At 42.6% G+C, this 25,162-nt stretch overlaps 1 protein-coding gene across 4 annotated transcripts; it reads left to right on the top strand.

Annotated features, from left to right (window-relative positions):
* Positions 1-1,455: 1,455 nt before the first annotated feature.
* Positions 1,456-17,341, top strand: LOC118357569 (telomere length regulation protein TEL2 homolog). Of its 4 annotated transcripts, none has more exons than XR_004820322.2 (21): positions 1,456-1,728; positions 1,979-2,332; positions 3,298-3,578; positions 3,760-3,828; positions 3,931-4,078; positions 4,205-4,307; positions 4,407-4,475; positions 4,552-4,693; positions 4,863-4,999; positions 5,257-5,453; positions 5,664-5,752; positions 9,448-9,539; positions 9,630-9,746; positions 10,382-10,453; positions 10,549-10,722; positions 10,857-10,948; positions 12,571-12,670; positions 12,867-12,931; positions 13,046-13,161; positions 16,164-16,273; positions 16,602-16,740. XR_004820322.2 is itself a non-coding variant. In XM_035734815.2 (20 exons), exons 2-20 carry the CDS (start codon positions 1,989-1,991, stop codon positions 16,718-16,720), a joined length of 2,526 nt encoding a protein of 841 aa, XP_035590708.1. In that variant the 5' UTR covers positions 1,456-1,649; positions 1,979-1,988; the 3' UTR covers positions 16,721-17,341. The 4 variants fall into 4 exon arrangements, 2 of the variants coding, with proteins under 2 accessions (XP_035590708.1, XP_035590707.1); XR_004820321.2 differs by having other exon boundaries at positions 16,164-16,359; positions 16,602-16,739; XM_035734815.2 differs by lacking the exon at positions 16,164-16,273 and having other exon boundaries at positions 1,456-1,649; positions 16,602-17,341.
* Positions 17,342-25,162: the final 7,821 nt, after the last annotated feature.

The raw sequence follows: 25,162 nt of genomic DNA, 5'->3' as shown, positions 1-25,162 counted from the left end.
CACTGATGGGATCAGCCATTTGTATTGTCTTTGTATTGTTGTTGTTTTAATCAAATAAAAAAATGAAAACCTACATAATAAAGAAGACACTGGAATCTCGTAACCATGGTAAGGATGTGGTTTCCATGGAGAAAGAATGCAGTATCCTTTGAAGTGTCTTGACCAATAGTTTTTGTGAAATAGACCATTATATTTCCAGGATTGCTGCTCATTGGAGGATTCTCCCAATAATTTATTTTCTCACATAATTTTGCTGCAAATCCAGTGTTTTATTTGACCAAATTAAAAAAAGAATGTCCCTCTATGTGACAAGGGAGAACTCAAATGGTAAGTTTCTTTGTAAATTGTGCAGGCATTCAAACATGTGCCCAGTATAATCTTCAGGTAATGAATATTATATGTCTATGTTTTGGATGAAAAACAACTGTCTAATACAATAGTTTGACCTAGCTCTCTCTTGTGTCACCCATTCTATGCAGAGGAAGCCTTTCCCCCTCTATACCCAACTCCGCTGTCCCATGAAGATCTTGTCCATCCCCAGAACCTCTCCAGCAAGGTCCCTGCCTTTTTCCACTCTCAGCTTTATCAATACTGGAGCCCTTCATCTCCAACCCATCATAACCACCTGCTGGCTATGGACATGTACTACCAGAGCCCACAACAAGCCTCTGCCCCCTGGGAACAGCAACCTCCTAGCTATACTGGCTATACACCATCCTCTCATACTGAGCAACAGTATGGAAACTTCTACAATTATCCCCTCTCCCATGGAGATCACTACCATACCATGCAGTATAAGGGGGCTCCATGGTTGCCACTACCGATAAAGGTACCACAAACCCCCACCTATGACAAGCGGGTGTTGGAACAGATAGGGCCTGTGTGTCCTCTGATGGTAGCCATGATGGTGTCAGGTATACCAGTGGTCCCTGTGGTTGGAATAGGCTTGGGCAGTGTGCGGTTAACAGCCCAACGGTTCATGGAAATGAACCCGAGGATGGATGTGCTTTGGAAGGAGGAGATGGAGGATATTCTGGCATCATTCAACAGTTCTGAGGAGGAGAGATACTGGAGTGAAGGATCATTCCTAGCACAGCTGTACAGCAGCCATATTCCTCTTGGCCAGTTTGACCACTTTGTCTGATAGGTCTAGGAGAGGCTTGTACAATAAAACATATTTAGTACAATATTGAGTTTTATATGATCAGTTCAATGTTATCGTTTAATTTTTATATTGTGGAATGTAGCCGCCTACCTCTGGATGTTGAATACTGATTTTACTTACACTGGTATGTTTATGCAATGTTTTCAATTCAGGTTCACTCAGAATAAAATAAAAGTCTCATTAAAAAGTCTGACTTGATACAAACATGTTGGCCTGTTGAATGTAACTCAAAAGTCCTCACACGGAACTTTTCTTGATACATATTGCGTACTTTTATCCAGTACGGACATTTTTTGTTAGCGCACTCATTTTGCGCAGCAGGCGTTTTTTTATTTGGTATTGTGAAAAAGTAGCTAAGACTAGCTAGAAGAATATAGGTTGTTTTTAAAGCAGTTTGAACCTTAGTTTGTTTTGGGCTGCAGTATTTGTCCAATTAATTTAATTCACAGCGTGAAACCGTTTCAAATGTGTCGTTTATCACCCGGTGAGTAGGCCAGAGATGTGGGAATACAACCTGTTATTCTGGCTAATGGTGGCTACTGGCTAGTTAGCTAAACATTCAGGTGAGTGCCTAATAGTCTTTAATAATCAGTATCCCAAGAAAGGACCTCTTCTATTGACGTCTGTTGTTAATTGGTCCAATAATAGCAATTAAGGGATCAGGCTGTCAGTAGTTAGCCAGCTAAATAAAATCTCATTGTTAACAGATTTATGCATTTCTTATGTAACGTTACATAGGTAGGAAGCTAGCTAGCAGTGATTTGAAAGTATTGGTAGAACACGAACTATATAAACTAATCTTGTCTCCAACAGGTGCTGGAGAATGATGCAGTCACTAACCCCAGATGTTGAAGTTCGACTCTCAGTGGGCCAATGCGTCCGAACTCTCACTACCTCCAAAGAGAAGGAAGATGTGGCCAAAACTCTACACACACTAACCAGTTACTTGGACGATGGGCCTCAGAGTACAATTACATCAGCTCAGCGAGCAGAGTTCAGTCGAGCCCACTACACCTGGACCCTACAGTTTCTCATCAGTAACATCAATGCTGATTGGCTCCAGCTTCTTACCGTTGCCCAGTGCACTGAATTGTGGGATGGTTTGTTCCTCCGAGGTCCTCCAGACCAGACTCTGTTAGTGCTGATGGATGGTATCAGCTCAATGAGGTGAGAAAAATGTTTGAAGATGTTAAAAGTGGATACTTAGTCTTATAGAATCCAAAGGGCCATACTCATTTGAACCATGGACCACAGCGCGGCCAATGTATACAACAATCCCAACACTATATGTCTAAACGTTAATAGTGCAAGTCGGTTTTGGAATCCATTGGAAGTTAACTTTTAATATCATCGAGAAATAATTGTACAAATATAAAATATATACGCACTGTACACCTTCTAAACAGGTTGCAGCTGACAGTATTTTCCAGTTACCCTTTTCTGTCTTCTTCCGTTACACAAAGGCGTTCAGAGATACTGGATAACTAATAAGAACAGGCGGTTGCCTCTGTTCCGTAAACAAGCTGGAAAGTTGCTGTTACATGGAAATATGGCGGTGTGGGATTTGTTAAAACTATGTCCATGATCAACTTGGATTAGCTAACACAATGTGCCATTGGAACACAGGTGTGATGGTTGCTGATAATGGGCCTCTGTATGCCTATGTAGATATTTCATAAATAATCAACCGTTTCCAGCTACAACAGTCTTTTACAACATTAACAATGTCTACACTGTATTTCTAATCTATTTTAATGGCCAAAAAAATCGATTTTTCTTTCAAAAACAATTCAATTTCTAAGTGACCCCAAACTTTTGAAAGGTTACTCGATGATATTACATTTCCAAAGGTTTCCAAAACCATAAGTGAGGACTGTTAATGTCTAAACAGAGCATCTTGGCTGTTTACACATTCTATGCGACAGCGAGACAGGAAGGGAAATTGACATTGATGCATTACAATGCATTGATAGTCAATATAATGGGCTACTTGATACTGTGAATAACTGTGTCTTTGCTGCCGGTGACCTGTGTGGTAATGATATACACATCTTGTACATTTCTCTGACTGATTCTCTTTGTTTGTGTGTGTGTTTTGGTGTGCATGAATGTGTGTGATCATCTATCTCCAGCAGCCCCAGTGCAGGTCTGGACCGTTTAGTCAGCATCCTAGAGCGGTTCCTTCAGAGTGGTCGTCTGACAGTCCTACTGTGGACCCGCTGTCAGGGGACGGGTCCCTCCGACTCTCCCCAGCTCAGAGAGACCCTGCTGAGCCGCCTGGTGGCTCTGCCTGACCTGACTGCCAACCAGCTGCACCACCACAACAAGACCATCTTCCTCCCCCAGCAGTACTACCCCCTATTGGCCAGAGAAATGCTCACTGTGCTCGAGAGAACCTGTCAGGCTCTGAGAGGTTTGTGTGCCCATCCATCAGTTTATGTCTACTTTACATAATGCAGAAGATAGTACTTTTTTAATATAAGACAGTACTTTCTGATTATGGGCCTATTTATGGCTGTTTTAACTTTAACTGTCTTATTGGAAATGTATTTTATTATGTGTGTAACTCATTGTCAATACACTGTTGTTCCCAGATAGAAAAGACTGCTCTCTGACTTTTGTGGCCCAGGCACTGGGGAAGGCCTGTGTTCAGGGACACAGTGGTAAGGCAAGGCTGTGTTCCTCCTGCATTGATGATTGTCAACTGTAACACTTTCCCATTGTATCATCAGAAATGTTACATAATTGTGTGCTTCTCTCTGCAGGGTTAGTATTTGGGGTGCTGGCCCCTCACCTCTCCTCCTGCACGCTTTCAGACATGGTGTGGCAAAGGGTGTGCTGGAAGCTGCTGGAGAATGTCCCAGAGCGCTGGCTGGAGAGCGTGCTCACTGGGATGGTGCAGGCTGTCAACAGGTGAGGGATGTCTCCCACCAACAGGTGGGAGATAGCTAGAAGTTATCAAAAGGTGTCAAAAACATACTTTTTACTGCACCGCATTTACCCCTTTCTCTCGTAATGTAAGTGTTATTTTTCCCCTAGACCTGATGCTCTGTCCAGGATCATGGGGAACCTGGTGTTGAAGAACAAAAAGGCCCAGTTTGTCATCACCCATAAACTGCTGCTGCTTCAATACAAATATGAGGTGAGACGGTGAACTCATGGTGAGTCTAGTCAATCTATCATTTTTGGAAATTGAAAAAGCTTCTGTTATAGCTGAAGTGTTTAACTTACTTTCTCCCAGACTCGTGTGTTGAGCATTCTTCTAGGCTACCTGGCTCAAGACAGGGAGAGAAGGCCACTACTTATACAGGTGAGTGTACAACGTTATAAGACTTGTGTTGTTATGATATATTGGTATTTATGATCATGTTATTGACTGTATCCAGGTGCTGCGGTCGCTGTGCCAGGCCTGGGCTAACCCCAGTGCAGTCAGACACACCCCTCTGGAGCAGCAGCTCTATGTGAGCCGTGCTCTGCTGCTGTGTGTGGGACTACTGAGTGATGCAGAGCTACAGGAGCTACGCTCGGGTAACACTCCGACAACTATGCCACAGTATTATGTAACACGGGCAGAGGTGTTCACACTACTTTCTGTCCTGTCTGTCTCTGGGTTATGTTCATTTGGGCATTTAATATAATTTTTTTCCCTGCCCAATCAAACACGACCCTGTTGTCCTTTCTTCTTCCTCCCTGTCAGAGCTGCTGCAGTGCATGTTGGGAGGGATGCAGAGCCACCTTGACAGCAGTGTAGTCCGTGTGAGGCGCATGGGCATGGTGGTGGGGGAGTGTCTCAGCTCCCGCATGGATGTCAATGGAGCCAAACTCAAATTCGAAGTACAGTATTGTATGGCACCTTTCCCAAGGCTTTGGGTGCATCTCTATAGTCTGAAGTGGCTCACTGTCCCTATTTTTCTTTTCTCTGCTCATACTGACCTGAAAGAACTGAACGGGTGAAAACAAATACCATAATGCTTTCTCCTATTTACTGTTCAGATCAGTGCACTTTAAAGAAAGGAGATAGGCTATGTCTGTCTTGTTATGTAGGAATCCGGAAAGGGTGTGTGTTAATTTGTTGTGTTTCTCCCGCTCAGTATGAGCATGATGAGGAGACCGAGGAGCTGCTCTCACTGATGACTCCACTGTCTGAGGATGAAACAGAGCTGCTTGATGACAGATTGGATCTTCCTCAAGACGTCAAAGGGAAGACTGTACCCTCTCAGGCAGTACCATCCCAGGCTGCTTCCGTGGCTCAGAAATCAGGAGCTGACCCAGACTCAGAGCTGGATAGGTAAGAGATAGTATTATCATAATCAAACCCATAACACTCTGTAATAGCTCTTGTTATACACTACATGTATTAACATAATCCTGTCTGAGACTGGAGTTTTATATTTAATTAAAATCACTACAATCTTCCCATGGACAGTTAAGAAGGCATGGTTTTGTAGTTTTGTATCGATTAGGCTCTATGACCCTGTCCTATGTGTGTTTGAACCAGTGATGATGAGCTCACCCCCTATGACATGTCAGCTGACCAGGAGATGAGCCAAGCTGCCCCACCTCGCTACCTCCGAGACTGTCTGGAGGGTAAGATACAGTATATAGGTCTCTCCATGGGTGGGAGATGGATGAAGCAACGTGTTGTATTTTACAGCAAAAGCTGCAGCGGAAGCGAACTCCTTTGTCTTTCGTCCTCGCCCACGTGTGCGCAACTGGCTGGGGAACGCGTTGCATTGAGGGCTCCGTGGAGAAACTTGTGAAGGCTTTCATATGTCTTCCGTGGGTTAACTCATTTAAACCTATCATATTAGGTTAATTTATGCTCTAAAATTACGTTTGTTTATATGGGCAGAATATTATATAAGATTGTTGCCTTCATTTTAGACTAAATAAATAAAACAAGTTTGTGGGGAATAACTTGAAAAATGTCATCAATAAGCCTACGAACGCATTAATTAATTACTAAAAATGTGCGCATATAAATACATTTTATTTCAACCTTGTAATAAGTATTAGGCTATAGTGATCGGTACCAGTAGCCTGTGTAAAGTCTACGAGTTGCATTTTTTAGATATGAAAAGAGGGAAATATTACTCTACTGCACGTCGGAGAGTGTCCAGATGACTGTGAGCTGATTAACCAGTAGGCTAGGGGTGAATGTTATCATCTGAATAGGAGACCCATTATAGGCCATCGCCTAACTTGCGCGATTCTTCAATAGGCTATGCGTAGGCTAATAGACCTACTTGTTGGGTGCACATTTGGTATCCAATTGTTTAGTTAGGCCTAGTGATATTGTTGACCATCATCAGCTGATCCAGGAAATGTTTTTCTGAATGACAGTCAAGTGACAAACGGCCTATAGCATGCCATGAAAAACCAGCCTGTGCGGAAAAACAGTGTTTGTAAGAATGTCCAGAATATTTTGATGTCTTGTTCATTGCACCAGTGAAGTCAGTTGGATCCAATCCAATACCCCTTCATTTATGTTGATTATCTGCTATTTTCTGCTGGATTTACAGCCATGTCTACAAGATTGAACAGAGAAAGCATGAATGTTTTCATGTTTCTGTGTGTCGAATTGGACACTGAGTCTAGGCTGCTGTGCGCAATTGTGTAGGATAGCCTAGGCCAGTGGTTCCCAAACTTTAAAAATATATATTCCTATACCCCTTAACATATAACCTCCAGCTGCGTACCCCCTCTAGCACCATGATCAGCGCACTCTGAAATGTTGTTTTTTTTGCCATCATTGTAAGCCTGCCACACACACTATTCAATACATTTATTAAACATAAGAATGAGTGAGTTTTTGTCACAACCTGGCTCGTGGGAAGTGACAAATAGCTCTTATATGACCAGGGCACAAATAATAATATAATAATAAATCAATAATTTTGCTCTTTTATTTAGCCATCTTACATATATAACTTTATTTGTTCATCGAAAATTCACCACAGGTTAATGGTGTGCTTGAAAGGATGCACATAACTCTAATGTTGTTTTGGAGAGTCTGTCTTTCATTTTCCACACACAGTCTGTCCCTTTATTTAGTTTTCATGCTAGTGAGGGCTGAAAATCCACTCTCACATAGGTACGTGGTTGCTGTGTCTTAACAGTGCGATTTGCCAAGGCAGGATACTCTGAGCACAGCCCAATCCAGAGATCTGGCAGGCTTCTGATTAAATTACATTTTCACAGAACTGCTTGTTGCAATTTCGATGAGGCTGTCTTGTTCAGATATCGGTAAGTGGACTGGAGGCAGGGAATGAAAGCGAGAACGAATCCAGTTGTTTGTGTCGTCCGTTTCGGGAAAGTACTTGCGTAATTGCGCACCCAGCTCACTCAGGTGCTTTGCTATATCACATTTGACATCGTCCGTAAGCTTGAGTTCATTTGCACACAAAAAAATAATACAATGATGTAAAGACCTGTGTGTTGTCCTTGTTAATGCAGACAGAGAAGAGCTCCAACTTCTTAATCATAGCCTCAATTTTGTCCCGCACATTATAGTTGTGTAGAGTCCCTGTAATCCTAGATTCAGATCATTCAGGCGAGAAAAAACATCACCCAGATAGGCCAGTGAAAATGATTGTCAGTAAAGAACTTGAAGCTAGTCTCTCAATTAAAAAAAAAAAAAAAAAAGTGTCAATAGTATTTTCTTATTTGAAACCGTCAAATGTCGGCCTTCTACGCGATCCGAATAGACACAGTTTCACATTTTTTGACGGACTCAAATAGAAACAGGCAATGGGCTACAGCTTGCTTCAGTTTCCCCGCCAAATAGGCCTACAAGGAAACTCGATATACTGTACGACGACGGTGACTATGCAGGGGGGTTTGCACGCAGCGTCGTGCCTTCCACAAAAAGTTATGCTTGACAAGTAAGCAGAGATGGGGGTAGGTAGCCTCGCGGTTAAGAGCGTTGTGCCAGTAACCGAAAGGTTGCTGGTTCGAATCCTTGAGCTGGCAGGGGTGGAAAGATCTGCTGTTCTGCCATTGAGCAATGTAGTTAATGCCCAACAACAAATGCGCCTGGGCATCGATTAAGGCAGCCCTCCGCACCTCTCTGATTCAGATGATTTGGGGAAAATTGGGAAGACACGTGTCGTTTGAATGCATTCAAACTTCCAAGAAGCCAGTTTTTCAGACTGTGCCGTATATGCCACTCTACAGAGGACTATCTAGACAAAGCAGCGGAGATGCACAATGTGTTTCTACGACGAGGCTATACACAATGTGTGAAAACACGAGATGAACTGCTACAAAAATACCCACTAGAACTAAAGAACACTGTCGTGTTCACCACCACATATACTTTGCACTTGCGAAAAGTGGGAGATGCTGTCGAGAAACTCTGGCATGTTTTATCATCGGACCGAGCTTTGCCAGCGAAATTTAAGAATCCACCACTTATTGTATATAGGAGAGGTTGCAATTTACGCGATGCATTGGTCTTGACCTCCCCATAAATGTAACGGACATATACCAGGAGCTGTGCCAGGTCCGCCACGCCTGTTGACTCATTCAGATGTAACTCATAGAATTCACTGGCTGCCAGCCACAAAAGAAAATCAGCCAGGCTCTTTTACGGCCTCTTCCCGAATGGTAGCTATAAATGCAGAGGTTGCGCACAGTGCAACAATATGATGAAGTGTGAATATTTCTGCCACCGACTGACAGGAAAACGGTTCCAAATAAATTACATTATTACGTGCTCCACCACCCAGGTTATCTACATGATTAAATGTCCATGTGGGCTGTGGGCTGTGTTATGTATGTAAAACCCGTCCTCTCAAACAGAATTTGTGAACATAAACGATAAATCAGGAAAAACAACAGGGATTATCCAGTCCAGAACATTTTAATGACCTGAAACATTAAATTTCTAACTTTAAAAAAAAAGATTTTGTGGCGTAGAGGAAGGTAAGATATAAATAGTACTCTGAGCAAAATAGAATATTTTGGGAGTTTCACCCTCCAGACATTATTTCCTGAATGTCTTAATGATGAAATGCCTATGTATGTTAAGTTGTAATGTGAATATGAATGAAAGCTTTTTTAAAGAGCAGTGTGCAGGTTTCTTCTTGTTTCTCATTTTATTCAACTGTTACCATGTACCTGTAAAAAAGATTGCTCATATGTGCAAGTGTCTTTTGAATGCATTCAGTTGTGCAACTGACAAGGTGTCCCCCTTTCCCATTAAGCTTACCAATGCTCTCTTTATTTTACTGACTTGTTAAATGATTGGTTCGTTCATCCTTCCATCCATCTCTCCCCAGCCTTCCTCTCATCTGAGGACCCAGTGAGGGTGGATCTCAGTCTGAGAGCCATTGAGGGCTTGGTGAGGAAGAACACTTCTACAGCTCGAGAGGTGAGAGGTCACACACTGTTTACTACATTAAAATGATAAGCATATAGTTCCCTTGTTATAGTCGTTCCCTTAATGTTTGTCGCTCCTCAGGTCAGTGTTGAACTGAGCAAGGTGCTGCTGCACATGGAGGACAGGTACAACACTGTGGGTTTCCTGAGTCTCAGGCAGGCTGCTATGGTGGCCCTCACTGTCACCGACTCTGTCCCCGTAAGATATTTCACCTTAATCTTCTACCTTTTTATATTATAGTTCAGTTTCATACACTGAGTGTACAAAACATTAGGAACACCTGCTATTTCAATGACAGACTGACCAGATGAATCCAGGCAAAGCTATAATCCCTTATTGATGTCACTTGTTAAATCCACTTCAATCAGTGTAGATGAAGGGGAGGAGACAGGTTAAAGAATGATTTTTGAGACAATTGGGACATGGATTGTGTGTGTGCCATTCAGAGGGTGAATGGGTAAGACAAACTATTTATGTGGCTTTGAATGGGGTATGGTAGTAGGTGCCAGGCGTGTGTCAAGAACTGCAACGCTGCAAGGTTTTTCCACACTCAACAGTTTCCCGTTTGTATCAAGAATGGTCCACCACCCAAATGACATCCAGCCATCTGGACAGCCAACTGTGGGAAGCAATGGAGTACAGCATCCCTGTGGAACGTTTTCGACACCTTGTAGAGTCCATGCACCTATGAGTTGAGGCTGTTCTGAGGCAAAAGGGGGTGCCGCTCAATATCAGGAACGTGTTCCTAATGTTTTGTACAGTCTGTGTGTATGATCAATATTCACTGCTAAATACACCATGTCCTTTTTAATTCTCATCCGTTTCATTCACAGGTGACTGAGTATCTGACCACAGAGTTCTACTCCATGAATTACAGTATACGACAACGGCTGGATATTTTAGAGGTGAAGAGAACACGGTTCCTCCCTAGTATCTTCTGTGAATGTAGAATGCCTTTTACAAAGGCTTCATAACCATGTATTTATCTCCCCTGTGTCAGGTCCTCATTATGTCTGCGCAGGAGCTGTCTCAACCAGTCACTGACAAAGGAGGTCCATCCAAGGCCATTCAGCGGGTTACCATGAATACACCCCTTTACCCCGGCGATGACCCCATACACTGGCGACAAGTGGTGGAGAGGCGGATTCAGAGTAAGACCAAACGGCTCAGTAAGGTAGGCTGCACAACAGTTTCAATAAAGTTATTTATTTGCCTTTTAAATAATACTGGAATTAAGACTAACCATACAGTAGCTAAATCTGATTCCTGATCAATGTTAAGATGAGTTTTGTTCTGCCCTCATTTCAGGGTGTCACTCACCCCCCAGCCAAGCCCACCCCAAACCGTTATGCCCCTGTTGCTGGCCACTTCTTCTTCCCTCTGCTCAGAAACTATGACAGGTAATGTGTTGGAATGTACAGTGGGGCAAAAAGGTATTTAGTCAGCCACCAATTGTGCAAGTTCTCCCACTTAAAAAGATGAGAAAGGCCTGTAATTTTCATCATAGGTACACTTCAACTATGAAGGAAAAAAATGAGAAGAGAAAATCCAGATAATCACATTGTAGGATTTTTTATGAATTTATTTGCAAATTATGGTGGAAAATAAGTATTTGGTCAATAACAAAAGTTTATCTCAATACTTTGTTATATACCCTTTGTTGGCAATGACAGAGGTCAAATGTTTTCTGTAAGTCTTCACAAGGTTTTCACACACTGTTGCTGGTATTTTGGCCCATTCCTCCATGCAGATCTCCTCTAGAGCAGTGATGTTTTGGGGCTGTTTCTGGGCAACACCGACTTTCTACTCCCTCAAGATTTTCTATGGGGTTGAGATCTGGAGACTGACTAGGCCACTCCAGGACCTTGAAATGCTTCTTACGAAGCCACTCCTTCGTTGCCCGGGCGGTGTGTTTGGGATCATTGTCATGCTGAAAGACCCAGCCATGTTGTCCACCAAATACCATGAGTTGAGTTTTTACCAAAAAGTTATATTTTGGTTTCATCTGACCATATGACATTCTCCCAATCTTCTTCTGGATCATCCAAATGCTCTCTAGCAAACTTCAGACGGGCCTGGACGTGTACTGGCTTAAGCAGGGGGACACGTCTAGCACTGCAGGATTTGAGTCCCTGGCGGCGTAGTGTGTTACTGATGGTAGGCTTTGTTACTTTGGTCCCAGCTCTCTGCAGGTCATTCACTAGGTCCCCCCGTGTGGTTCTGGGATTTTTGCTCACCGTTCTTGTGATCATTTTGATTTTGATCCCATGGGATGAGATCTTGCGTGGAGCCCCAGATCAAGGGAGATTATCAGTGGTCTTGTATGTCTTCCATTTCCTAATAATTGCTCCCACAGTTGATTTCTTCAAACCCAGCTGCTTACCTATTGCAGATTCAGTCTTCCCAGCCTGGTGCAGGTCTACAATTTGGTTTCTGATGTCCTTTGACAGCTCTTTGGTTTTGGCCATAATGGAGTTTGGAGTGTGACTGTTTGAGGTTGTGGACAGGTGTCTTTTTATACTGATAACAAGTTCAAACAGGTGCCATTAATACAGGTAACGAGTGGAGGACAGAGGAGCCTCTTAAAGAAGAAGTTACAGGTCTGTGAGAGCCAGAAATCTTGCTTGTTTGTAGGTGACCAAATACTTATTTTCCACCATAATTTGCAAATAGTCATTAAAAATCCTACAATGTGATTTTCTGGATTTTTTTTCTAATTTTGTCTCATAGTTGAAGTGTACCTATGATGAAAATGACAGGCCTCTCATCTTTTTAATTGGGATAACTTGCACAATTGGTGGCTGACTAAATACTTTATTGCCCCACTATTTGTATGGGTCCCTAGCAAATGAGTGTGAGGCAATGTGAGAGAGTGTGTGCGTGTGATACAGTATTCTTCATTTGAAGCACAGTTTATTTGTGTCACACCTTTTGTGCTACACAATTGTATTTGAGTTCTTGTATGCAAGTGAACAACATTGTTGTTCCAATACTAACATTTCTCCTTGACCTTGACTCCTAGGCCTCAGGTGACCTTTGACCTGCTGGGTGGTGACCACCTGGTTCTGGGGAGACTGATCCACACGCTGGGACTCCTCATGCACCTAGCAGTCAATGCTCCGGTAGGCTACAACTTGATTTCTTCTGGTGTCGACTCATAAAATGTCTCCCTTGCTTTGACTAGGCTAGTATTTGGCTGAGTTAGGTGTCTAAAACATGTCCATTACTCGCTACTGCATAGCATAATGTCACCTCAGAAAATATCCCCATTGCTGTGACTTGACTATGTGATTGAATGGGTTGTCTGGTGTTTTGCAGGTGGCCACTCAGATGGGCAGAGCTCTGTTGGATTTTGTCTGGGCCGTACGCTACCACGTTGACCAGTGAGTATATCTATACACGCGTCATAAATAGGAAACTGTTTGAGTGTGGGTAGGAAGGAAGGTCTTTTGTCCAACTGGTCTATGGCTTACCCAACCTCTGTATTTCCAACATAGGATGGTGCGGCGAGGAGTCCTATTTGCTGTCTGCTCCGTCTTTCTGAGCATGCCCAGTCAGAGTTTGCTGGTGGAGCTCAGTGATCAGCTGTTTGAGACCAGAGCATGGCTGGCAGGTGAGAATACAGGGCAGAACAATAAAGTATCACTTATGTTACTATATACAACAGTAGAGACCAGACTACTTTATCTCAACATACTTGACGGAGTTGTCTCACCCAGTGAATTCAGGGAGTAGAGTTTGACATTAGTAGCAGTTTATTATGATTACATGTAGGCTGTACTTTGCAGCTAAAGCTGAATTGCAGTGCACAGAACATAAACAACTTTGAAAATTCACTTGGCCGCTGGATAATGGCGCCGAAGGAGATGGCTGCCGTTTTACGGTCTCCTAACCAATTGTTCTACTGTGTTTTTTTGCATTATTTGTAAGTTATTTGGTACATAATGTGACTGCCGTTGTCTCGTGACCGAAAAGAGCTTCTAGATATCAGGACATCGATTACTCATCTCGTATTGGAAGAATTTTTCTGTAACGAGTTGGACGCGAAGGATTTACTTCAGACACCCGACAAGGCCCAAATCCCGTGATTCGCATGAGAAAGAGACGGAGAGGTCGTGTGCCTTTTAAGGATGAGTGGGTAATCTGCCTCTAACATCAGTACTATTAGTCAATGTACAATCATTGGATAACAAAATAGACAAACTACGGAACCAATGGGACATTAAAAACTATCTTATGTTTCACAAAGTTTTGGCCTCTGTGTAATCCTCATTCCTTCGACGGTAAATGCAAATCCGACCATCACCCCTGGTGAGACACAACTGCATCTCGTCAGTGAAGAGCACTTTTTGCCAGTCCTGTCTGTTCCAGCGACGGTGGGTTTGTGCCCATAGGCGATGATGTTGTTGCTGGTGAGGACCTGCCTTACAACAGGCCTACAAGCCCTCAGTTAAGCCTCTCTCAGCCTATTGCGGACAGTCTGAGCACTGATGGAGGGATTGTGCATTCCTGGTGTAACTCAGGCAGTTGTTGTTGCCATCCAGTACCTGTCCTGCAGGTGTGACGTTCGGATGTACCGATCCTGTGCTGTCCGTCCTGTCTAACTGTAGCTCTGTCTTAGGCGTCTCACAGTACAGACATTGCAATTTATTGCCCTGGCCACATCTGCAGTCCTCATGCCTCCTTGCAGCATGCCTAAGGCACGTTCACGCAGATGAGCAGGGACCCTGGGCATCTTTCTTTTGGTGTTTTTCAGAGTCAGTGGAAAGGCCTCTTTAGTGACCTACATTTTCATAACCGTGACCTTAATTGCCCACCGTCTGTAAGCTGTTAGTGTCTTAACGACCGTTCCACAGGTGCATGTTCATTAATTGTTTATGGTTCATTGTACAAGCATGGGAAACTGTTTAACCCCTTTACAATGAAGATCTGTGAAGTTATTTGGATTTTTATAAATTATCTTTGAAAGACAGGGTCCTGAAAAGGGGACTTTTCTTTTTTTGCCCCTGCACGTTGACTCTCTGTATATTGCCTCGCTATTGTTATTTTACTGCTGCTCTTTAATTATGTTATTTTCATTTTTTACTCATCTAGTTTTTCCTCCACTTTTTTTGTAACTGCATTGTTGGTTAACCTCTCTGGGATATGTGGGACGCTAGCATCCCACCTGGCCAAAAGCCAGGGAAAATGCAGAGCGCCAAATTCAAATAAATTACTATAAAAATCAAACTTTCATTAAATCACACATGAAAGATAGCAAATTAAAGCTACTGTGAATCCAGCCAACATGTCAGATTTCAAAAAGGCTTTTCGGCGAAAGCAAACGATGCTATTATCTGTGGATAGCACCTCCGTAAACAAAGAGAGAAACCATATTTCAACCCTGCAAGCGGCGACACAAAACGCAGAAATAAAAATAGAATTCATGCCTTACCTTTGAGCTTCTTTTGTTGGCACTCCAATATGTCCCATAATTATCACAAATGGTCCTTTTTGTTCGATTAATTCTGTCGATATATATCCAAAATGTCCATTTATTTGGGGCGTTTGATCCAGAAAAACACTGGTTCCAACATGCTCAACGTGACGACAAAATATCTCAAAAGTTACCTGTAAACTTTGCCAAAACATTTCAAACTACTTTTTATAATACAACTTTAGGTATCAAATAATCAATAAAATTGAAGACGGTGTGATCTGTGTTCAATACAGAAGGAAAACAAACTATAGCTACATTTCTGGTTACGCGCCTCTATCTAACAGTACACTTCAAGTGACCCTCGTTCAAGATGGCCGTACTTCTTCATTACACAAAGGAATAACCTCAACCAATTTCTAAAGACTGTTGACATCCAGTGGAAGCGATAGGAACTGCAAGAAGGTCCCATAGAAATCTGGATTCCCAATGAAAACCCATTGAAAAGAGTGACCTAAAAATACAATCTGAATGGTTTGTCCTCTGGGTTTTGCCTGCTAAATAGGTTCTGTTATACTCACAGACATGATTCAAACAGTTTTCGAAAACTTCAGAGTGTTTTCTATCCAAGTCTACTAATAATATGCATATCTTATCTTCTGGGGATGAGTAGCAGGCAGTTGAATTTGGTCATGCATTTCATCCGGATGTGAAAATACTGCCTCGTCACCAAGAAGTTAATGGCTTGTAAGCATATCACTGTAAGGTCTACCTACACCTGTTGTATTCGGCTAATGTGACAAAAACAATTTGGTTTGGTATAATGGTCTGGTTAGCTCGTGTACCAGCCCGAGCCGTGTCAACTTGCATTCAACCTCAGTCCTCCTCAGCTTCTCTGCATCCACACTGGATTAGGTTTGCGCACTCCTACTAATGGGCAGCACCCACTTGGGTGATGCTTAAGCTGCCACTGGCGCTAAAAAGCTCACCGCACATCAGTTCAAAGTAGTACGACTCCTTTGCTGTCGCCACACTGCAGTCCCACTTCTCAAATATAATGATTTTGTTGATGAACTGAAAATGGCATTGTTTTCGGGGTATTTCTGACCCTAAGCATACCATTGTCACATTAGCGCTGTAAGTTTTACACGCCTTTGATGACATCGTTCAGGGCTGACCTTGGGTTATGTGTATTTTAGGGATGACCTGAAGAATGTGGTTAAAAAGAGCACAGTCCAGATGTTCATGCAGCTGCTCAGTGTGTGTGTGTGAATCTGAGAACACACACACGCGCACACACACAGCTGGGGTGAGCATTGCTGGGAAATGGAGGGAATCCAGGATATCCTGTCCTGTGCAGACTGTCTGTGACGCCATTCACTCATCAATGGAAATGTAAATTCTCCCAAGGACATTACCAATAGTCCAGAAGACACATGAATGTTAAAAATGTTACAGAATCATGGATGCTTGGGTTTTCAATGTGAATCAACTGTGTTGCATTTTTAAAAAGCCTTGCATTAAAAAAAAATACATGCTTGTTTTATTGCCTGAACAGCCTCATTGTTCTTTATGGTTAATTTCTCTGTTTACCGTAATAATGATACTCATGGTCCAACCTGTTGTGCTGTTGACAGACGTAGCTGAAGGGGACCCTGATACAGACTGCAGGAACCTGGCCGTGCAGAGCCTGGTGCTGCTGGAGAAGAGTCTGAAGACTGAAATGAACCCTGCTGCACTGGTCCTGCAGTCATGATCACAACATGATGATACACAGTGGACCTTGAAGTCCTATCCCTCTGGTGTACAAAAGGCAACAAACAGCTAGTGTATTGGTTGTGACTGCCGGTGTATTGGTAGTGACTGCTTTAGGACACTGATTGTGACATGAGTACAAATTATGCTTGCCAACAGGAACTGGCTGGCAGAAAGCCTGAGGATGTGGCGGATCCTGGACACTGAAGGATGTCCTTTAAGCTAGAGCTACAGGTGCTGCATCCCCACCATATCCTGAAATGAATAAATGCATGCCAAAGGAAAGAAGTATGTTTATGTGAAGGAGGAGTGTGGAACAGTGCTACACATACACTGCATTGTTTGGGGTTTTAGGCTGTGTTTCTGTGTAGCACTTTGTGACATCAGCTGATGTAAAAAGGGCTTCATAGATACTGGATTTCAATCAATCACATGTAAGGGACCATAGCTTTCATCTGGATTGAGTCTGTCATGGATAGAGCAGGTGTTCCTAATGTTTTGTACACTCAGTGTATACTTGCAGACACACACACACAAACAAATGCATTAAGCAGTTGAAACATACCAAGACTGGAAAGGAGGATGTCATTAGACAAAAATAAATTACATGTATTAAAATGTTTTTGGAGGATGTCTTTTTTTTAAATGTTTCCTGACCAGGAACATCCCTCTGTACTCTAGGTGTTTGCTTACACAGGAAGTCCTGTAAATTATGTTTCCTTACACGCGTGTACAACATGCATCCTTCCCTGAAAGAAAGACCACGCATGTGGACTTGTGTGTACCTCAACAAGTGATTATTTGGGAGGTTAATTTCAGCTGCCTGAAACAGCAGAATCCTCCATAATAAAATAAAAAATATAAAGAGAGGGAGAGAGAGAAACCAGTAGCCTGGGAGCCACTCTGCTTTTGTTCTCATGTTTGCTGTGACAATGAATGTGTCAAGGAGCTGGGAAAGCACACAACGGATCTGAGACCAGGCTACGCAGTAAATTGTTCCTGGTTCCTTTCTGTTTCAGGGCCATGGAGAGATGTCAAACACCTACAAATCCTTGCCCTCCTGAGGAGAATGACATTGTGTACCTTTGTCTAGCAGAAAAATACAATCAGTAACCGTTCATGTTGCATCTAATGGACGTAATCAAATTAACAGGTTCTGGGAATATGTATTAACTTGAAGTAGAGAGCTATTTCTGTATTCAATGTCGCTTTATTTACGGAGCCTTAAGCCACCCTGTAAAAATGAAAGGTTGTGTTGTGAGCCACATGCCATAACACACCGATACAATCGGTAATTTCCGTAACTCCTCCCACCCTTTCCGACGACGTTGTCGGGGTAACTAGAAGGGACACTTTTTTCCCTACAGGGCAGCAGAGCAAAACCACAGTACTGGAATTGCCTTTTGCTATTTATGTTGTCACGACTATTTACCTATTTTTAGACGGCACCTATAATAAATATTTTCATGTAACTTCTCTATTCTTTTGAACTCTGACTCCTTCGTAAATTGGAGCATACAGTTTAATGCTAACGTTAGCTAACCATAGCATGCTATTTTTGCAACAGGCCCCAATGGCAATGGATTAAGTTAGCTAGCTAGCTGGCTAGCTAACGTTAGCTCGCAGCCAATGCTGATTTAGTTACCATAGCGAAGTTACTTAGCTAGCCTGTCTTTTGCGATTAGTTTTGTCCAGTAATCCACATAACGCTCACAAATAACCAGAGGACCATTTTGAACAGCCAGGTCTGTTTGTGTTAGCTAAGTTAACGTCACTAGCTAGCTACAGTTGTCAGGAACATCATTCCAGCAGTTTCTAGCTAACTTGCTTAGCAGCAGCAGTAGGAGCTATTATGTTGCTTGGTTATCTGATCAAGTCACTTGATGCAACACATAAGTGGCATGCTACTTACTCTCTGTTGTTATCATCTATGCATAGTCAATTTAATAACTCTACCCACGTGTACATCAACTAACCGGTGCCCCCTTACATTGACTCTGTACCGGTACCCCCCCCTCCCTGTATATAGTCTCGCTATTGTTATTTTACTGCTACTCATTAATTACTTGTTAATTTTATTTCTTATTTTTATATTTTGGATGTTTTTTTTATAGTGTTTATATATATTTTAAAACTACGTTGTTGGTTAGGGGCTCATAAGTAAGCATTTCACTGTTGTATTCAGCGCATGTGACTAATACAATTTGATTTAATTTGAATAACATTTGAAAGACCTTAGCTATTTTGCCATCTCCTATGATTATTGTTTGGCAAGACCGCATAAACAGATCTGGGATTCGGGTTAGGGTCAGAGTGACAATGTATACTTTGGAAACCATTCTACTAAGCTCCTGTCCCAGTGTATGATGCTGACTGGTTGTGGTTGGTTCCAGAGATGTGGCGATGCGGGCGGCAGTGGGTGGGGACGAGAGTGCCCTGGACATGTTCAACTGGAGGAAGGCTGGGAAGTTAGAAAACTATTAGTGTTTTTACCTGCTTTGTTCCCTTACGTGTGTGTGTGTGTTTGAATGTGTACGTGCATGCATGTCTGAGATATTCCCCTGAAACAAGCCCTCAACGGTTAGTGTGTGTTTAGGTTTGGTGCGCTGCCTGGTGTAATGAAGCTAAATTAAAGCAGCACTGTCACTGCTTGCCTTGGTGAGTGTGTATTGACTCTCTGACTCTGTGTCCTGTCGTGGAAATACTAATTAATAATGGTTAGAGACAAGGTCAATCACCAATCAGGATTTTTCTTTATTCAAAATGTATTAATAACATTGATTAATTATTGCAATAATGAAGCTGGTCGACGAACCACCCCTAGATGATTAGTTGAGAGCCCAACGAGCGGATTTGAGCCACAGCATTTTATAGCAAAGTATATCTTCCTGAATGTTCATGACAAACAACAGATGTATGGAATGGGTCACAAGGTTAGGATTTTTATGAAAGATACTAATAATTCACAGCAGACAGTATCTGCTGTAAAGACTTTTCTCATTGTGTAGAAACCTGTGTCTGGCCACCAAAACAAGGTTCCTTTCATTATCCATACCCAAGATACAAGATAAGAACTTTGTTTAGGAGACCGAACTGAACGATAATTTATAGCTAATGCTGTCTGGCTATGGGATTCTCCTCTCTCAAGTAAAAGTCTTCCTTTGTGCAGTTTTCCTAAGACCTGTGGTTCATCATTGTGAGTTGGGAGGGGTGGATCTTTGCTATAAAAGATCTCAATTGCCATTATGTTGACACTCTCAGAATTCATTTATAGACACTGAATTGATCTGAGAGTCAAGGGTCTATGGTGAAGCTCATATTATTAAAAGATGAAGTTTAAAGTATAACTCTGACATGTGTGTGGTTTGTAAAATCTCCTTTCACTTAGTAATACAGGAAATTACCACGACACAGTGCAGTTATATTAGTGACTATGTTGTTTAAGTTTTACGATAATGTGTTGTCTGATTGATTACAATTGTCTTGTGGGGCTCCAACCTGAGCCTGCTGGCTGCCAACAGTGTGATCGCAATGCTGATCCTCTGTGAGCACGGCATGTCGGCCCATTTCGGTCAGCAGGTGGCAGCTGTGCAGCTCAGCCTCACCATGCTGTGCAGCTCAGCCTCACCATGTTCAGCACCAACTCCCATCTCACCCTGTGCTCAGACATGCACATCAAGGGTGTCTGCATAACCAAGGTAACCAACACCCAAAATGTGTCTCGTTACACTAGGTAACCAGCCCATAAATGTGCCCCGTCACCAAGGTAACCAGCCAGGGAGGCTATCGAGGAATTTGTTTCTGCTCAATATATGACACTTGAACTGTGTCCATCTCACACAAGCAGGTATGAGTATGTGAGGTGTGTCGAGTGGTCATCTCTTAAGGTCCGTACACACCAAAGACGATAACTATAACAATAAGTATATCGATAAGAAAGTAGAAGTTGTTCTAATTCAAGTGAACAGCAGCGTATACACTACAACGATAACTAAAAAAACAATGGAGAATATAACGATAGCTATCGTTGGGATCACTTTCAGAGAGATTTCCCCCCAATGATACAATGTCATCAACCAATCAAACACCCGTTCTATTGAAGCGTTCTAGGTGTGTGAGGAATAGTTGCCCGGGGAGGGGAGAGGAGATGGGGCAAAGCACACAGTGAGCTTTCCTGAATTACTGGGCATGTGAGCATATTGGTGGCCACATTAATTATAGGACGACTTGGGAGACTAATGATCCACAACCAGACAGTGCATCTCAGTATCAGAAGATGCCCATATCTTCATATGGTACAGTTTTCTGACAAAAAACACCATATGAGTGGCCTGTTAATGTACCTTTTAAACGGTTGAGAATAGACCCATAACTGATCCAAGTGGTTGCATAATCAAGCCGAGACAGTTATTTTGGAATGAAACATACTTTCAAAACTCAGGGTGTTTTTGCAGTTATTCACTGCAGTTTACAGCCTACACAATAATTGTGTTCTCGCTAGAAAACAATAATAGAATTCCTCATTGCGTTGTTTATTTGTAGACTAGGTCAAAACATAGACCTAATCAATAGGGGAGCCCGGGGACTGCAGTGCGCAGCCTGGGGGAACACACAGTGCATGTGGCATTTCATAATCTGATTACTTTTATTCTTGCACTTTGTCAGGTAAATATGTATAGTCCTAATATTTAGATAATGAATGGCCTAAGATTTAGCTCATTTTTAGCTTCTTACTTTGGCTGCATATATCTAGCCTCTCTCTTCCAGCTGTTCCTGTGCCTAGTAGGCTATAGACTACACAAGCCTACACTATTCCTCTTCTCGTCAAGTTCTAGGAAAAGCTATAGGCTACTATAGCTTGTTAGACATTTAATTTTATAATAGGCCTGTTTGAGGAGAAGCAGGCTTGGTTTTGTTACTTGCTGAATGTAAAATACAGCATAGGCCTAACAACCTGTTGGGGAAAGTTAAGGAGACAGAGTGCAGTGCAGTGCAGTGCGTTGGTGTGATCACTGACCAGTGATGATAACATTGTTGTACTGATGCATTGCAAATGGTTGCATAGGACAGACAGAGTGTTGAGCACAATGAAAAAGAAGATCCTAACTTATTGACAGCCTTTAGAAAAAGGGAAATCACCTGCAAACCACTTGAGCAATGAGGCAAGCAATGACGTTTGTTGTTGAAATTCTACCTTTAAATACAAGTTTCCATATGATTTTTCATTACATGTGCATTTTATTATCATTTGCTGTTGTCACTATAACAATGAATACACCCTGAAGGCACTGAATTGTCTGTGTTACCACATTAATAAGCCTACAGTGAGCGGTAGAATGCGTCGATCACTTGATTGACGTGTACTTTAGAACGATAAAAAATACTCTAGTGTGGATCCTTGCCAACATTTTATAGTTACGTTAAGTTTATCATTATTGTCCTTGGTGTCGACGGGCCCTTACCATGACTGTGGCTCAGTTGGTAGAGCACGGAGCTTGCAACCCCATGGTTGTGGGTTAGACTCCTACAAGGGGCCAGTACGAAGAGGTATGCAGTCACTAATGGTGGGGCGACCCAGGGATGTGTGTGCTTTGGGGACCTTTAACAGAATGTGACTGGCAGAACAGTTGTTGTATGTGGAGGATGAGGGCTGCAGTAAGTATCTCAGATAGGCCTCACTCTAGAACAGGGGTGTCAAAGTCAAATGGACGGAGGGCCAAATAAAAAATTTAGCTACAAGCCGAGGGCCGGACTGTTCGAATGTTCATTGAAAAATTTTTAAATGACGCATATAGTCTAGTGAACCTAATTGAACCTACTGAAAACCTAACAAATATATTCCAATATGATCAGATAAATAAAGCAATATTTTCTTATGGCTCTGTCAGTAATCTTTCATTTTCAACAGACACAAAAGACAAATTTCCTTTATATAAAAATCCCCATAACATGAACATTAAATGAAAGAAACCGGTATTCAAGGCACCATCAGTAGCCTATATTTTCTATTTTAGCAAAAGTGGGCTAAATTTACTTCAAAGAAAAAAACAATAATAGCAATTTTCTATCATCCACTCAACTGAAATATTTTTAAAATATAATTGGATTGAAATACAATAAAATAAAGTGCAAAAATCTATTAATCAAAAACAACACTTTGTTTAAGGAGAAGTAACATGCAGTGAAAACAAATATTAAACTTGAACTTTTAAACTTGAACTGAGTAAAAACTCTAAATATGTGATTGCACAGTAATGTTCACTTGTTTGAGGTTGAGGGTGATACTTGGTGGTGTCCCATCTTTTCCACAAGTTCATCAATGTTCGGGGTAAGGCTCTGAGCTGAGGAAATCCTCAGAATTGAGTGGAGGTGTTCAGCAGTAAGTCGACTTCTGTGTGATGTTTTGTTCAAGTTCATCAAAGAAAACAGTTGTTCACACAGGTATGTGCTGCCAAACATAGACAACGTTTGAGCAGCCTGGATGCGCAGCTGGGGCATTGTGTCGGGAGGAAACGGGCGAACTCCGCAGCACCCACTGCCGCATATTTTGCCCTCAGTGCATCATTGCATTGGAGGTCAATCAACTCCATTTGGAGGTTTGGTGGTGAGCTTTCCACGTCAACAGCAAATGGGTTACCGAGCAGTTCCAACCTGCTTTTTTGTGCTTCAAAGTCAGCAAATCGGCGTCGAAAGTCAGCGGCAAGCATACCTATTTTATCAGCCAACTGTGCGCTCGGGAACGCACTGGTAGAGAGCTTCTCTTTCATGGTCTGGCAGCTGGGAAAGTGGCTCAAATTTTCTTTCCGCATCTGCGTCTCCCACAGAGTCAGTTTGGTTTTAAATGCCTTCACTGTACTGTACATATCAGAGATGACACGATCCCGACCCTGCAGCTGCAAGTTCATTGCATTCAGATGACTCGTAATGTCACACAGAAAAGCCATTTCACACAGAAACATTTCGTCTCGGAGTTGTGTTGTGTCTTTCCCTTTGCTGTCCAAGAACAGACAAATCTCCTCACGAAGCTCGAAACATCTTTGAAGCACCTTTCCCTGGCTTAGCCATCGCACCTCTGTGTGATAAGGCAAATCACCATGCTCCGTTTCTAACTCCGTCAGAAATGCCTTGAACTGGCGGTGATTCAAACCTTTGGCTCTGATAAAGTTAACTGTGCGCGTGATGATGCTCATTACATGCTCCATTTTCAAGGCTTTACCGCACAACGCTTCCTGGTGTATGATACAATGATAAGCTGTCAGCTCACCTGTCGCGTTTTCCTCTTGCATCTTTTCCCGTATCTTCGCCACCAGTCCGCTCCTGTGTCCACACATCGCAGGTGCTCCGTCGGTTGTCAAACCCACGAGTTTTTCCCAAGGCAGCTCCATCTCATTTACACATCTTGACACCTCTTCATACAAATCATGCCCCGTAGTTGTGCCATGCATAGGACGTAAAGCCAAAAACTCCTCTGTCATGCTTAGGCTGGAGTCCACTCCGCGGATGAAAATTGACAACTGGGCAATGTCAGAAATGTCGGTGCTCTCATCCACAGCCAAGGAATATGCAATGAAATCTTTTCCCTTTTTCACAAGCTGCTCTTTTAGATTGATGGACAACTGGTCTACTCTCTCGGCAATGGTGTTTCTGCTCAGACTCACATTTAAAAGAGTTGCCTTTTTCTGGGCAAACTTCGTCACAAACTTTAATCATGCAGTTTTTGATGAAATCCCCCTCCGTAAATGGCCGGGCTGATTTAGCGATCTCTTCTGCCAAAATAAAACTGGCCTTGACAGCAGCCTGGCCTTGTGATTTGGCTTTTGAACAGAGCCTGTCGAGATTTGAGGCCTCGTTTTAATTCCTCTGCCTTTTGTAGCCTTTGTTCCATGTCCATATTCTTGTTTTTGTCCGCGTGTTTCGTTTCATAATGTCGTCTCAGATTATACTCTTTCAGTACCGCCACACTTTCTCCACACAGAAGACACACAGGTTTTCCAGCTACCTCCGTGAACAAATACTCCGACTCCCACCTTGTTTGAAACCCCGGTTCTCAGTGTCCACCTTCCGTTTTGCCATTTTTGATGGGTATCTGAAAGTTAATTTTACTGTGATGCTGACAACTGCTGTGCCAATAAATATTGAAATGAAGCAGCCTACTGCTCGGTGCGTCACCGTTGCATTGTGGGAAATGTAGTATTGGTGCGTGTAAAAGATCTGCGGGCTGCCGGCTTGCTGCGGTCTGCGGGCCGGTTCTAATAATAAATCAAGATCATCCCAGGGGCCGTAAAAAACCTTCTCGCGGGCCGGATGTGGCCCGCGGGCCTTGACTCTGACATATGTGCTCTAGAAGGACAGTGTACCATCAAGCCATACTCCCAAGTACTTGTATGAGGTGACTTTATACACTGTACTCTTTGAGAGAGGTAGTTAGCAAACCAGGCCAAAG

This window comes from Oncorhynchus keta, chromosome 24 (assembly GCF_023373465.1).
Source record: "Oncorhynchus keta strain PuntledgeMale-10-30-2019 chromosome 24, Oket_V2, whole genome shotgun sequence".
In the NCBI taxonomy this organism is placed as follows: Eukaryota; Metazoa; Chordata; class Actinopteri; order Salmoniformes; family Salmonidae; genus Oncorhynchus; species Oncorhynchus keta.
This window is presented reverse-complemented; position numbering and strand designations above follow the sequence as displayed.

Excerpts from the sequence above, each read along its gene's own strand:
- LOC118357569 (XM_035734815.2), top strand. The coding sequence starts at position 1,989 with ATGATGCAGTCACTAACCCCAGATGTTGAAGTTCGACTCTCAGTGGGC. Across the intron at positions 3,829-3,930 it reads CTGTGTTCAGGGACACAGTG|GGTTAGTATTTGGGGTGCTG; the intron begins GTAAGGCAAGGC and ends TTCTCTCTGCAG. Across the intron at positions 9,540-9,629 it reads ACACTTCTACAGCTCGAGAG|GTCAGTGTTGAACTGAGCAA; the intron begins GTGAGAGGTCAC and ends GTCGCTCCTCAG.